Here is a 15,392-nt window from a genome sequence, read left to right on the forward strand (position 1 = left end):
TGCAACTGAGGCTGCACCTTCACCAATGGCCTTCCGTGGCCTTTCACTGTACCAAGAGCCTCAGCTGCTCTTCATGACCCCTTCATGCCTTCAAAATCAGTACCATCTGGGTGACTCTTACACAGTACTAAGTCCAGCCACAGCACAAAATACAACTGTGGCTATCTCTGGAACACACTCTCTGTGCTCTCAGAAAATACTTCCAAGAAGATTTCATCTCAGTGATGCTGGTCTCTTCTTAATCACTGCTAATTTCTTAGCTCCAGCTAACCAGCATCAATAGTCCCAGTAACACAAAGGTTTGCTTTAGTGGTTCTGGTATCTTGTTACTCACAGCTGATTCTTCAGCCCCAGCTAACCAAAACCACAGAATCTTCACAATCAAAACATGGCCACTGTAAGAGTCTTTAATCTTCCCTATGAAATTTCACAAACCAGGCCTCCATCCTTTGCACTGTTCTTAACATTGTCTTCCAAGCTCCTACAGAACTTTCCACCAAACTCTTAATATTCTAATGTCTTTTCTAGCTCAAAGTTCCAAAGTCCTTCCACAGTCCTCCTGAAAACATGGTCAGGTTGTCACAGGAATACCCCACTCCTGGTACCAGCTTCTGTATTAGTTTGGGTTCTCTAGAGTCACAGAACGTATGGATAGTCTTTATATAGTTAGGGAATTTGTTGACTTACAGTCTATAGTCCAACTCCCCAACAATGGTCAGCAACAGCTGTGGATGGAAGTCCAAGGATCTAGCAGTTTCTCAGTCCCACAAGGCAAGCAGGCAAGGAAGAGTGAGTAAATCTTCCTTCTTCCAATGTCCTTATGTATCTCCAGTAGAGGGTGTAGTCCAGATTAAAGGCTGTAGATCTCCAACAGAAGGTGTGGCCCAGATTACAGGCCTGTGGGTCTCCAGCAGAGGGTGTGGCCCAGATTAAAGGCGTGTGCCTCTATGCCTTTAATCCCAGATGATCTTGAACTCGGAGATCTCCTTGTCTTAATCTTCTGAAATTCATAGCCACTATGCTTCAAGATCTCCATGCCAAGATCCAAGTCAGAAATTTATATCTCTGAGCCTCCAGATTAGGATTATAGGTGAGCCTTCCAATTCTAGATTGTAGTTCATTCCAGATATAGTCAAATTGACAACCAGGAATAGCCACTACAGATGGGGAGGTGGAGTGTCACTAAAAAGTGAAACCAGGAGGAATCAGCCATCAGATCCCTTTCCCATGCTCCTAATTTTACTGTATGAGGTCACACTGTCTTACTCTGTCTTCACTGAGCCACTCTGCTCCCCTCTCTGGTGTGACTCAAGCTTAGTGCCCCTACCATCCCAAACCTGTTTGATCCCAAGTGATGAAGGCTTCTACCTCTTCATCTTCTTCATACTCCTTGTTGAAGAGTAGTTATCATCTCAAAAGGGATTTTTCCTCCTGTTTTACACCTAAATTAGTGTTTCTACTTAGCTGAAAATAAAGTTCTATAATAAACATTGTAAGGACTTAGCATTATGATGTGAGTCCAAGGCGTTCTTAGTGTAGCCACATGTGACATAACAACATCACACCATATAGCACAATGGGCCCTCAAGAGTCTGCTGCCTGGGGATCTCATGGCCACTTAATTTGTGTAAGTACACTCTGTGGTGTTCTCAGAGCAGGACAGTGCTGTGGGAAGTCTTAAAGCCTCTGTAGCTGGCAGAAAGCTGCTCTGGCACTGGATGAAGCAGGAGTGGCCGCTGCTGGGTGTGGGCTACTGTGCCAGCTTCTCGTCCCTGCCCCTGTGCTTATTCCCAACGTGTCCCTCCTTCACTGGGGCTGTGTGTTAGGAAGGCAGCTTATATAGAAGCACATGTATAAGTTCTGATCTTCACTGGTAGTATTTTTCATTACTTATAAGCTTACAGTGCATATTGGCTACAGCCAATCAAGCACTTGGGAAGTGGAGGCAGGAGGCCCATGAGCTCCTGCCTCTAAACAAGCAAATGAGCAAATAAAAGGGTAGAACAGAAGGGGGGCTTGTGTATGCAGATGTTGTAATTGAACTTCCAGTTGTCTCGAGTGTCATGTGTAAAGGGAGACCATGGCTGGTATCCTGGTGGCAGCATCTGAGAAACGGCTCTTGAATTTAACATAAGAATGGTTTAGAGTCCTGAATTCAGAGTAGAAAATGAGTAAGGAGCTCTGGAGCCCTTTGTCCTGAGTAAAGGAGTCCTGGAGCTTTCATCTGGGTGTTAGTGTGAGTGTGTGCATGTGTGAGTTTGTGAGTCTGTGTGCATGCTGTGTGCATGTGTGAGTTTGTGAGTCTATGTGCATGCTGTGTGCATGTGTGAGTTTGTGAGTCTGTGTGCATGCTGGGTGCATGTGTGAGTTTATGAGTCTGTGTGCATGCTGTGTGCATGTGTGAGTTTGTGAGTCTGTGTGCAAGCTGTGTAAATGTGTGAGTTTGTGAGTCTGTGTGCATGCTGTGTGCATGTGTGAGTTTATGAGTCTGTGTATATGCTGTGTGCATGTGTGAGTTTTGTATGTCCTTAAATAAATGTGAGCATGTGAGTGTTTTGGTGTGTATGTGAGTGTGTGTATGAGTAAGTGTGCAAGCATGTGAGTTATGCACACACATGTCTGTGATTCTAAGAGTATATTTTATATGTGTGGTTTGGATTATTAGTGTTTATGGGCATGTGCACATTGTATATGTATGGGTTTGTATGAGTCTGTACTTGTATGTGAACATGTGTAAGTATGTACATATGAATGTGTGTGAGTGTGAAATTATATATATATATATATATATATATATATATATATATATATATATATATATATATATATATATATATATATAAATGTGGGGGTATATTTTCACAGATGTGTGAATGTGCTTATGTGTATATGAATATACACCCGTGTGTGAGTCCACATGAGTATGACAGTATGTGAGTATGCATTTGTGAGTCTGTCTATCTGTATGAATTGGCATGAGTATGTGTGTGGGAAGGCTCTATCTTAGTGAGAGAGAGTGTGTGCATATGGATGTGACTTGGCAAGCTTGTAAGTGCACACATGAGTTTGTTGCATGTTTCTCTGTTGGTATGTATACATGTGCTAATGTGAGTGTCGGTGTGCACCTGTGAGACTGTGGATGTTTAATTATTGAATGTTGGCTTATCTTTGGAAGTGTGTGTAGGTGAGGGTATGTGTGCATGACAGTGTATTTTAGTGCATCTTTGAGTGTGTGAATGAATATGTGAATATTCACATATATTCACATATTTGTGAATGTATATGTAAATGCGCTTGTGTATCCATGTGTACACACATGTAAAGGTTACACTGTCAGTATGAGTTTTGTCAATATATATTTGTGAGTGTCTTAGTGTGGATGAGTGTTTGAGTGTGCAGGAGCTTCTATATAAATGTATGTGTGTGAGTGTACAGGGTGTGCTTTGTGTTAAAGCCTATGCATGTGTTTTGGCATGTATGTGGGGTGTTCATGTGTCAGTGTGTAAATGTGTGTGTTATGGATAATGGAACCCAGTTGTATCATTTCACCTTTCACACACTGAACATTGCTCTACCACCAAGCTGTAGTCCAGACACAGACACAGCCATAGCCTAGCCACAGACAGACACAGACAGACACAGACAAGGCCAGACACAGACACAGTCAGGCACAGACACAGATACAGCCAAGCACAGCCCAGACACAGCCATAGCCTAGCAATAGATACAGACACAGCTACCGACATAGCCAGACACACATAGCCAGGCACAGACACAGCCAGACACAGTTAGGCACAGACACAGACAGACACAGACACAGACCGGCACAGCCACAGCCACAGCCAGCCACAACCCTAGCCCCAGAACTTTACTTAAAGCAGACCTTGGAAGTAATACTGAAATGTGACCAGAGGCTGAGTTCTCTGCTCAGGAGTTGAAGCTTTATTCTGAACAGAAGGAAGTCTTTGAGAAAAGGAGCGGGCAGAAGTCCCACAACAGTTGATGGACCTCTGAGAGGTCTTGTGGCTCCACAGGGTTTCTGTTAACTCCAGGATGTGGCAAGAGTATTCCATAAAGTAACAGAACTGCCAGAGTGGAAACGTCATCTGAGTCTTTGTAGCACTGAACGAGATGCACTTGGGAAAAGCTCTGGAATGGGGTTCCAGGGGCGCCTATAGCAAGCTCCTATAGAGGGCTGTCGGGCTGGAGAGATGGCTCAGGGGTTAAGAGCACTGGCTGCCCTTGCAAAGAACCTTGCAAAGAGTAAGTAGGAAGACATGAGTTCAAGTTTGTTTTTATTTCCCCTCTTAGTAAACCTTATGTTTTATTTGCAATTAAGATTGTCCTAAAGCAGTTGGCTGGGAGAAGAACCAGAAGGGAGGCATGGGTCCGAGGATGGTGAACCTCAGCGGATGTATGGACCCCAAAAGGTAGCCGTGACTGGGGCCCCCTTGTCTCAGTGGGTGTGGTGGCAGTGCTGTGCTGCATTGTTCAGTGCTGCTGGTATTGAGCCAGCCACTGCGTGTCTGTCGTCGTGAGGGTTGGTGTGACGGGCGTCCTGAGGCGTGTGCAACGACTTCTTTACTCTTATTTCCAGCTCAGACTCTGAGGCACCTGGACCTTGCCACTGCCTTTTTGAGTTTTTATTGTTGCTGTGTTATTGTTCTTTATAGAGCAGGCCAGCCCTGGCTGGCCAGGAAGTTGCAGAAATCCACCTGCCTCTGCCTCCTTTCCTGGTTCTTTATTCCTGGTTGTGGACCACTCTTGTACTTGCCACCACACAAGGATATTACAAGGAACATTTCATGTGGAGAGGCCATTTTATATTTATTGAAGGATGAGAATCCACTCACCCTTTATTAAGACTGGGAGAGTTTCTGGACTTGGAAGAGCCATTCTTTTAAGCCTACACCTCAGCTCCTGACAGCTCTGACTTCCTTCTGCCTTGCTGTTGGGAGCTCCAGATAGGAGTTTTGCCCCCACCCCAGAATTGCAGAGTCCAGTGGCGCGTTTTCTGTGTGGTGACCTTTCTTCTCCCTGTTGCCTACAGGCTTCATCTTATTTCCACTGGGATTCTGATTGCCCGGCTACCTCCATCTTGTCCCTCCCATAGATCATGTCCCTCTGTTAGAAATAAGGCTGCAGCACAGTGAGTGACTCGCCCACACATTACCCTTGTTCCAGGCTGGCTGAGTCGTCTGTGGATCTGAACCTCAAGCTGATGTGCTGGCGGCTGGTCCCCACCTTGGACTTGGACAAGGTCGTGTCTGTCAAGTGCCTGCTGCTGGGAGCCGGCACCTTGGGGTGTAATGTGGCTAGGACACTGATGGTGAGTTTGGTGGCCTCATGGCCACCGTCAAGCTGTGTCTCCTTCCGGTTCCCTTTTGTTCTTCTCAGCATCTTTATGGTTCTAGGAGCAATCTGTAGCCACTGTGAGACAGAAGCATGGGATGGCCCCCAGCCCAGCCCCATTGTTCCAGGATTGTCCCCGCAGAAGGACATGGAGGCCTTTCATGGGTCTTGTCACTTACCCATTCATTTATATTTATAAAAACTGGCTCACAGCCTGCCGTTTATAAAGTTTCCTCCGTAACTTAATAGTCTAACTTTAAAGCTATGTGTTTCATAAACTGTGAGGACATGTAGGGGCTGGAGAGACGCCTCGGAGCTTAGGACTGCTGCTGCTCTTGGAGAGAGCCTGGGTCAGGTCCCAGCACCCACACAGCCGCTCACAACAGCACACAGCCACTCACAACAGCACACAACCGCTCACAGCAGCACGCAACCACAGACCCAGGAGATCCGATGCCCTTCTCTGACTCCCTCAGGCAGTACATGTATGTGCTTACACACATGGAGGCAATATGTGTAAAACAGACATTTAATAAAAAGGTTTTCCGAAGTGCTCTTGTCTATGAAAGTGATGTCCATGGCAACAGGATAACTTGCACGAAAATACAGACTCATTTTTTAAGGCCCAATTAAAGGCAAGATTTCCCCAGCATGGAGAGTACTCCAAGAATGTTCTCTGTTGTTTCACATGGGGCTAACTTACAAGTCATGGTTCTGAAGATTTAATTGAGATTCAAAGTGAGTTTCCAGAGGGCTTGATATTTATACTTAATTACTTATTAAGAGAAACCAAAGACATCTGCAGGCTCTCACTAATCCTGAAACAACAGAGTAGAATTCTTGTAGCATTCCCTGGCAATCTTCCTCTCATGACACTGTCAAAAATAGCACATTGTGAGGGAAAATTACTGTGACAGTCCCTGATCTAGATATGGGGTCTAGGCCCCATCATATAATTATTTTATCTTCTAAAGAGAAGTTGACATTCTAATAATCAAAAATTGAATTTGTACAGTTCAATTTTTGTAGATTCCTATATCTTAATGATCCTGCTACTCAAAAGCAGATCCCTTCCTGAGACTTCTAGAAGTCTGTGTGGGGCGCATGCTCATCAGGAGGGTGCCATGGTCTCCTGTCTCCATGCAGGGCTGGGGCGTCAGACACGTCACATTTGTGGACAACGCCAAGATCTCCTACTCCAATCCCGTGAGGCAGCCTCTGTATGAATTTGAAGATTGTCTAGGGGGTGGCAAGCCCAAGGCCCTGGCTGCAGCAGAGCGGCTCCAGAAAATATTTCCCGGAGTGGTACGTTGATGACTGGGGGGGGGGGGGGACGTCCATGCTTTCTTTCCTGTAAGCTCCATAAATGTTTAAGTCTCTGGGACCCTGGGGATCCAGGCTCTGCAATGTTGGTGAATGAAGGTCAGACACATGTTACTTCCTACCAGATTGTCATCATATGACCAAGCCTGCCACCTCAGCTCTGTGACATCCTCTTAAAGACACTACAAAGAGAGGGGTGATTGGATAAAGTGCATGCTTTGTAAGCATGAAGCCAGACATGGAAGCGTGCACGTGTGTGTGTGTGTGTGTGTGTGTGTGTGTGTGTGTGTGTGTGTGTGTAAAATCCATGGTGGGAAAAGGAGACAGGAGAGGCCCCAGAAGCTGGCTGGCCAGCCGGCTACTCTGGCCTGTGCAGTACCAAGCAACCACAACCCAAAGATCCTGCTCACAGCAGGAAGGTGGGGGCTGCTGCCTGAGGCTTGCCTCTGATCTCCACATACACACCATGGTGCATGTGCACCTGCACACTCATGCATCATACATACAGCAGTCCCACACCCACCTTAACATACATGCACATGCATGACAACCAACCAAAGAAACAAACAAAAACCTAAAATCCAACTAGAGCTGGCCTGTACCGGGTGGGAGAGTGTTTGCCTACCGTGAAGCCATCCCCAGCGCTGCACAGCAAGCGCCTCTCATACACCCCAGCAGAAATCAAATGAAGAAGGAGTAGAGAGGTGCCTTTTGGAGCTGTGTGTTTTCACCCCGCCTGCCTGTAAAGGGATTTCTGGTGGGTGCAGATTTAGGATATTAACTTTCATCTGTCACCAGACTACCCACTGGCTGCAGAGTTCCACTCATGTGCATAAGGACTAGCTGAAGGTTGAATCCTTTGCTGTATCTCCTGCTTCTTTTGAGTCACACCCATAATACTTTAGAGGTGGCAACCCCCACCCCCCACCTTGCTTTCTTTTGCTTATGTGACTCCCATATTCTCATCACGGTCCATCGCTGAAAGAAGTCAGGAACTCAAGCAGGCCAGAGGCAGGAATCACAGACGGGTGCTCTGTGGCTTGCTCAGCCTGCTGTCTTATATACTCCTGCACCATGTAGCCCAGGATAGCATCTCCCACAGCAGGATGGGCTCTACCATATCAGTTGTCAATCAAGAAAATAGCCTAAAGACATGCCCACAGGCTAGTCTGATTGAATTAACGCCTTAGTTGAGGTTCCTTCTTTTAGACAACTCAATTTTGTGTCAAATTGACAAAAACTTACCAGTATATTCCACTCAATTGAATAAAAAAGTAAGTTTTGAGATGTTTTTAAAGTCATTCAGCAAGAGTCTGCCCATTGAATTCATGATCATTTTATTTAACAGGAATCACATGAGCAACCTTTAAGGTTTCTTCTTACAATGCTAGTAAGCATGGCATCCTCAGCCTCGCCATGGAGAAGTTTGCCTTCCAGAATTTTCTCCTTTAGTCTTTCAGTACTGACTCAGTGTTCACCGAAGCCTCCTGTTGATGATTTCACAAGCACCTCTCGGGTGCTTTTTATCAAGTGGACTTCCACAGCCCTGCCCAAGGATCCACCATTCCCAGCTACGCATTGGAGCACCAAAGCTTCACCAGAGATGTTAGTTAGGTCTCTGCTGGCACAGTATGGCATATCTCACAGTGTCCAAGCCTCAGCTGCAGGTCGACACTGCATGTATGCCAGCTGGCCGTGTAGAAGCTGACAGGCAAGGCTGGGCTCAGCTTCCAGCCGCTTTGTATGTGATTGTTTCAAAACAAGGCTTGAGGAGCCAGTCTTCTGCTCCTGTGGTTCCTAGGAAGAGTAGAAGGCCAGAGAGTCTCAGGTCAGCCTCATCACAGCGCGCCGCTCTCTTCCATGCTCAAGCAAGTCACGGGGCCAAGCACAGGCTTGGAGGCATTGGTCACTGTGCTCTGTAGTCCCAGTGGGAGGCCTGGAAGTCCTGCAGAAGAAGGTGCAGACCTGTCATTCTCCCCCAGAGTGGACCTAGGAGAACATTCTAGTCTGTCACTGGAGAGGACTATGAACCTCCATGGGCCCATGATGATGTTGCTTTGAGTCTGAGCTCTGCCACTTAGTTCCTGAATGTTCCAACCTGCACCCCACCCCCAGCCATCTTTCCAGTCAGTGTTTTGGCCACTCTGGGAAAGCTGATATTTTCATACTTGCCTGTGGCCAGTGGGATGCAGAGGATTGAGATATAGTTTTGATCCTGTGCCTTCTATGGAAGGTGAACTCTGGCTGTGCTGCTCCTGTGACTCTGAGTTCCATCCTCAGCGACACATAAACACACACACACACACACACACACACACACACACACACACGGCTCAAGGAAGTGGAGAAGGTGGAGAGCAGAACCCAGGTGTTTGAGGGAAGGAGCAGTAGCACTGTGCACAGAGGAATTCCTGTAATGTAAGTGATGTAGGTGTGGTCACTGCTTCCCCAGAATGCCAGCGGGTTCAACATGAGCATCCCCATGCCGGGACACCCTGTGAACTTCTCTGACATCACCATGGAGCAGGCCCGCAGAGACGTGGAACAGCTGGAACAACTCATCGATAACCACGATGTCATCTTCCTGTTAATGGACACCAGGGAGAGCCGGTGGCTTCCTACTGTTATTGCAGCCAGCAAGAGAAAGGTGGAGTGTGCCTTATGTTACCCCGTCTAGAACTTAATGAGCCACCCAAGCGGGTGGGGGAGGGGGAGTGTCCACAGCCTGCCCTCCCCCAGGAAGGAGGGTGACCTGTGTGGCCTCACAGCTCTTTGCTTCATGCCATCAACCTGCAGTGGTACAAGTGAAGTTGAAGGGCCCGTGAGGTAGGATACTTAACTAAGTATGCAGCCACTCTCAGGGAGGTTTTCAAAGAACGGTAACAAGAAAATACCATATTATAACATAAAATAGAATATGAGTGTTACGTTACAGCATGTCTGCCTCTACTGCCATTACCCCTCATCTGTATGTTGGTCATTCATCATCCACCCTCTGTCTGTCATGTATGTATGACATCAAGGACAAACCCAGAAGGGGAGAGGAGGTGCAAGAGGTAATGCCTCAGGGTTTCTCGAACCCCCAGAGATGAGGTTTTTGTTTTATCTTCTCCACTGTGCCTTTTCTTGATCCTTTCGAACTTTGTATGTAACTAAAAAATTGGGAGAACACCTTAAATCCTAACCAAGAAGCGTTCTTAAAGTACAAAGGAGGCTTCTCTTTAAAATCCTCGTAGCAAGCCAAGTAGTGGTGGCGGCGGTCGCGGCCTTTTATCCCAGCACTCTGGAGAGAGAGGCAGGCAGATCTCTTGAGTCTGAGGCCAGCCTGGCCTACAGAGTAAGTTCCAGGACAACCAGGGCTATACAGAGAAACCCTGTCTCAAGAAAAAAGGAAGGAAGGAAGGAAGGAAGGAAGGAAGGAAGGAAGGAAGGAAGGAAGGAAGGAAGGAAGGAAGGAAGGAAGGAAAAGAAGGAAAGGAAGGAAAGGAAGGAAGGAAAGGAAGGAAGGAAGGAAGGAAGGAAGGAAGGAAGGAAAGGAAAGGAAAGAAAAGAAGGAAAGGAAGGAAGGAAGGAAGGAAGGAAGGAAGATCCACATGGTGAGAAAATCATAGCTTACAAAGTATGTCCCAGTAAAACTTCCCAAGGAACTGAAAGGGTGTGGCAGAGTGATGTGGGCAGCCCCCAGTTGCTGTTCATAGTTCCCTCCTATCGGCTCCATAACCCTGGGACAGAGGTGGAGCTCTTGGCCTTCAGTATCCTCATGTATAAATAGGCAATATTTGTAAAGGGTTTTAAGTGAGATGGTTTATGTTAGTGGTTTATCAAGCCTCTTGCAGGTTTCAACTGGCTAGTAAAGACTAGTTACACTCACATGAAAAAGGAAAGCCATTTGAAGGTAGCCAGCCTCATCGGAACTTACCGTTGGCCTGAGGTGTGTTTGTCCTGACTCCCTTTTCCTCCTTCACTGCTAACAGCTGGTCATCAATGCTGCCTTGGGGTTTGATACCTTCGTTGTCATGAGGCATGGCCTGAAGAAACCCAAGCAGCAGGGAGCCGGGGACCTCTGCCCAAGCCATCTTGTAGCACCTGCCGACCTGGGCTCCTCGCTTTTTGCCAACATCCCTGGATACAAGCTTGGCTGCTACTTCTGCAATGATGTGGTGGCTCCAGGAGATGTAAGTTGGGCTCAGTGTTCCTGCCCTCCCAGTACTGTGTAAAGACTGTCTAAGAAAGCCTGTTCTCTACTTGTAGAGAAGAGAGGAGGATTATCCTACCCCACGCCATGTTGGCGCTCTTACCTGAATGGCTGAGCCACAGTCACTGCATAAATGTGGCTACAGCCATGTGACAGGAGCTGAGTGAGGAAACTTCTGCATAGCCTGCTCCCTTGTAGCCCTGCAGTCATACCAGAAAGAACCCCAGATATGAGGAGACTAAGAGCCCCAGGCTCTGGCTCAGGCCTTACACTGTCTCTGATGATGCAGAAGGCCTCTTGTTCCCTGTGACTTTGCAGAATAGGGCTGGGCATGGGCCTGTCACACTGTCTGGAAACTGAATTTCAGGTAAACAGCAAGTGTTCTTTGAGGTTTTTTTCATTTGTTTGTTTGATTGGTTAGATGGCTGGTTTTGTTTTGTTTTGTTTTTAAGTACATAAGTTTGCCCTTTACAGTAGTCAAGAGCTGCTTAGAATAAAAAAAAAAAATTCTTGTTTGTCTGAAATTGACCTCTTGACTGTAGTTAGTGTGTTTTTATCTGACAGTCTAGACAAGGAACCCCCACCCCCACTTCAAACATGCTCCTGTGAGACGGAATGTGAGGCAGCCAGGAGCGACTCTAGCTGGGTTCTGCAGCCGAGTGAGCCTGCAGGGACAGGCAGCTCTCAGAGGGCAGCAGCAGGCCTGCTCTGCGGACTGCCCTCTTTCCCCTTCTGCTGCTATAAAGCCCGGTCTGCTCTCTCTGGAACGGCTGGCTTCTCCCACCATAGAGAAATGCTGCTATCTCCTCTTGTGCAAGGAAGGAGGCTCAGTGACCTTCACAAGGTGCCAGAACGTGCAGCTTGTCCTATTATTGGTCAGTGGTTGCCATCCAACAGGGCTGATCCCCCAAGCAGGACGGCCATGTCTTTTTTTTATTACATTGAAAATTTTATAGCATTAAATAACCCAGGGGTTTGCCCCTGTTTGGAAGATTAGAATTTGTGGGGTTGACCCAGTAACAGCTTGTGCATGTGTCCAGGTAGTAACAGATGCTTGCAGCTTTGCCCTGAAGTCCTCAGAGCAGGATGATGAGGCAGTGCACAGGGACACAGGGTAGAGTTTGTAGCTCCTGCCTCAGTCAGGATCACTCTGAGCTATTACCTTAGCCTATTCATGATTGTTCCTCCCTGAGACTCCACCTCTTGTCTACAGTACAAGAGAGGTGACAGATTGCTGTTGAGAAGCCATGGGTGCAGAGTCACCATGAGGCCATGCTTGTGGCTAATGTCTCATCTCTGTCTCTTTACAGTACACATCCTGTTCAGTATAGTGGCTCGTTTAATTATATGCTATTTTCTCCCAAGACAAGACAGGATGAGGCTGGCCGGCCTTCATCAACTACACCAATCTGGTTGTGTTTTAAAGTTTCAGGTTCATCTAGGTCTGGCTGAATTAGGATATTTTATACATGTCTGTGGTGGTTTCTCTTTAGTCAACCAGAGACCGAACTCTGGACCAGCAGTGCACAGTGAGTCGCCCAGGCCTGGCCGTGATTGCAGGTGCCCTGGCTGTGGAGCTGATGGTCTCCGTTCTGCAGCATCCTGAGGGGTGAGTCTGGAGCCCACAGATGAACATTGGAAATGAGTACTTGTTGGCAATGGCTGGTCCCTGTCTCCCCCAGGCTCCCTTGGTCTCATTTGACCTTTCTGACCTCAAAACAAGACTAAAACCACTTAATCCAGTCAGCATGTGATCTTTGGGGTTTGTCCCCGTGCCCTCCTTGGGGATATGCCCCTGGACCCCCCTTGAATTCTTCTGATTATTTTCATAATTGGTAAGGAAGACTTTGGTAGGGGCATTTAGTCTTTTACACTTCTGTTAGTCTATTATGGTTTCTTAGCCCTGGACATTGTGAATGTGTATACTGTATATAATGTGTATACTGTATATACTGTGTATATAATGTGTGTAATGTATACTGTATCACTGGCATTAGGAACTCTATCAGCTGCCTGTGACTGAGATCTGTATCTAGGAACTTGGCCAATTAAAGTTAAAAGTCCACATCCAGGCTAGGTCCAGAGGCTCAACATGCACATTAAGCCTCCCTGCCCTACGGGTACAAGATGCTGAGCTCCAGTATCACATCTGTGTGACAGTGCCTACTTACAAGCAAATAGCATTTATTTTAATAAACTAAAAGCCACTGGGGCTTGAGACAAAGGGATTCCTTTCATCAGGTTTCTTTCTCTTTAACTAATAGATTTGTTCCTAGATGGCATCATACATACAGATAACATGGTTACAGTGGTGATTTTTGTCCTATCCACCACTGCCCATCTTCTGCTTACAAGTATGTTTCTCATATACATGAGAATTTGTTTTCATATACTTGTTTTGAAACATATACTTGTTTTGTGACCCAGTGAGTTTGACCAGGCCAGCTGTGTGACCGGGATGGGTTTGGGGTTAATCACTGGAGCTTGCTGGGCCCAGCAGTTGGTGCACATCTCTGCTGTGCCTTCCTCCTTCCCAGAATTCATCAGTTGGTGAGAGCTCAGCAGTGAGCCTCTTTGTTACTTTTCTCCAGGAAGCATTTTCAGATGACTACAGCTTAAAACAAGACCATACCTTTTAACCACAGAATGAACAAAATCCATATGAAAGGTCACAGGTCACATCCGGCCAGAGTCTCTGTCACTGGCTGCCAGATTGTAAAGGAATGTTCAGGGGCAAGTATCACAATGAGACATCTGTCGCTATTGAGATCTGACTTTAAATGATTCCTAATTGGTGCCCATGCCCATCCTCCTGCTCAGCTTAGCACCTGTCTTGTCACCAGCTGCTTCTCCAGAACAGCAGCCCTCACCACGAAGCCCATGACTGTTCCCAGTTCTAGCCTGGCTTCTCCAGCATGGTCATTTGCTAGTGATACCCTGGGAAGGAAAAACCCACCAGCTGGCCTTTGCCCTGTCTTCCCAGTGCAGTCTGGGATGCACTAAGTAACCTCTTCTCTCAGGTCATGGTACCTCTCAGGTCACAGCTTCCCTTCCGACTCCATCTTGCAGGCCTGGTGCCTTCCTTGTGGCTCCTGAGTGTAGATCTTCTCTCCGTCAAGGCAGCACACAGCAGGCAGAGCACAAAGCCACCGGCTGTCTTGACAGCAAGCCCTTGCAGTTATTAGCTTGGATTTCTAAGTGCAGCTTCCCCACTCTGCAGACCCACCAGGCTCACAGCCAGGACACAGCCCTGGAGGCTGCAAGGTGCTGTTTTGGTTGCCTAGTCCCAAAGCGCTGTTTCCTGTGCTAACACGGACTACAGCCACACTTTCCTGTCACAGCAACCTCGGAGAACGTGCCAGCCGCTTGCTTCTTGGGTCCCTTTTTGCCGCCAGCTGCCTTGCTGCTGAAGTGTGAGCTGCCCCTTAAGGAACCTTGTCAGAAAATGCAGCTTTTGATTTACCTTGTAAGGAATGCTAAGGTATTAGCTTTGTCATCTGGGTCTGTTGCCTCTCTGAAGAAAGTCCTGAGAGGCAGCAGAGGAGAGTAAATGTTGGCTAGGTGACCAGCAAGGTCTTCGTGTTTGTTTTTGAAATTTTCTTTCCATATTTAATCCCCAGAAGATATTGATACATAGTTAGTAGGCATAGTAGTTGTACAAAGTTAGTTTTGCTAACATTTGTCATTTCTTCCTGTGTCTCTAAACTTGTGCCCCTGAGGCATTGTCTTCTCCCGGCAGAATTTCCATAAGTGTTTCAGTTTTTGTTTTTCTGAAAGGGTCTTTGTGTTTAAGGAGGTTTCTCATGTTTGGTGGGATTCTAGACTGGCATAATCTCTCTCCTCCTTCTTTTCCTTCTCCCCTTCCTTCTTCTCTTCCTTCCCCTCCTCCCCTTCCTCCTCTCCCTCCTCCTCCTTCTCCTAGTGGCTCTGGGTCAGTCTCCCTGCTCTAGTTTCTTCTATCTCAGCCTTCTGCAGCATCTGCATCTCTGGCATGGGAGTTTTGTCTGCAGTGTGATTCTCTGCCCTGTCTCTAGAACACCACTCTGCCTAATCCTCCTGTCTGCCATGCTCTTTCTGAGACCCCCAGCTGCACTGTCTGGTTCCCTGTGGCCCTCGTGTGGGCCCCCTGTATCCTCTCTGTCTTCCCTTGCTTTAGACCGTGGTTTTCTGTTAACTCATCCTCATAAAGTTGATTCTTTCTTCTTTATGCCTGGGAAAGGTTAAAGCCATCAAGGTTTTCAGTGTCATTGTTTTTTTTCAAGTTTAAGCTTTCCGTATAATCTTACTTCACACAGCTCTCCACTGAAATTGTGATGTTGGCCTGAGGGCAAACAGGTGCCCGCTCCTGACTGGGCTGTAGATGCTGTGGTTCATTTCTCAAAAGTTTGTGTAAGGCTCTGCTCCAAGCACATTAGAACTGTCGGCTTGTTTAACTCGAATTTGTGATTGTATTGTTGTTGGCTTTGGACAGAGGTAGCCTGTGTATTCCAGACTTGCTATGGTCTCATGTAGCCCAGGTTAC

General features: G+C 47.0%; 1 protein-coding gene across 13 annotated transcripts in view; it reads left to right on the forward strand.

The window, feature by feature from the left end:
• Atg7 (autophagy related 7) overlaps positions 1 to 15,392 on the forward strand; it is a 241,271-nt gene that overhangs the window by 81,889 nt on the left and 143,990 nt on the right. For all 13 annotated transcript variants that reach the window (XM_052174569.1, XM_052174579.1, XM_052174568.1 and 10 more), the window contains 6 exons: positions 4,340 to 4,430; positions 5,185 to 5,329; positions 6,499 to 6,657; positions 9,128 to 9,322; positions 10,650 to 10,850; positions 12,364 to 12,479. In XM_052174569.1, coding sequence (XP_052030529.1) covers positions 4,340 to 4,430; positions 5,185 to 5,329; positions 6,499 to 6,657; positions 9,128 to 9,322; positions 10,650 to 10,850; positions 12,364 to 12,479 — 907 coding nt within the window. The remainder of the gene's footprint in view (positions 1 to 4,339; positions 4,431 to 5,184; positions 5,330 to 6,498; positions 6,658 to 9,127; positions 9,323 to 10,649; positions 10,851 to 12,363; positions 12,480 to 15,392) is intronic.

Source organism: Apodemus sylvaticus, chromosome 2 (genome assembly GCF_947179515.1).
Source record: "Apodemus sylvaticus chromosome 2, mApoSyl1.1, whole genome shotgun sequence".
Classification (NCBI taxonomy): Eukaryota; Metazoa; Chordata; class Mammalia; order Rodentia; family Muridae; genus Apodemus; species Apodemus sylvaticus.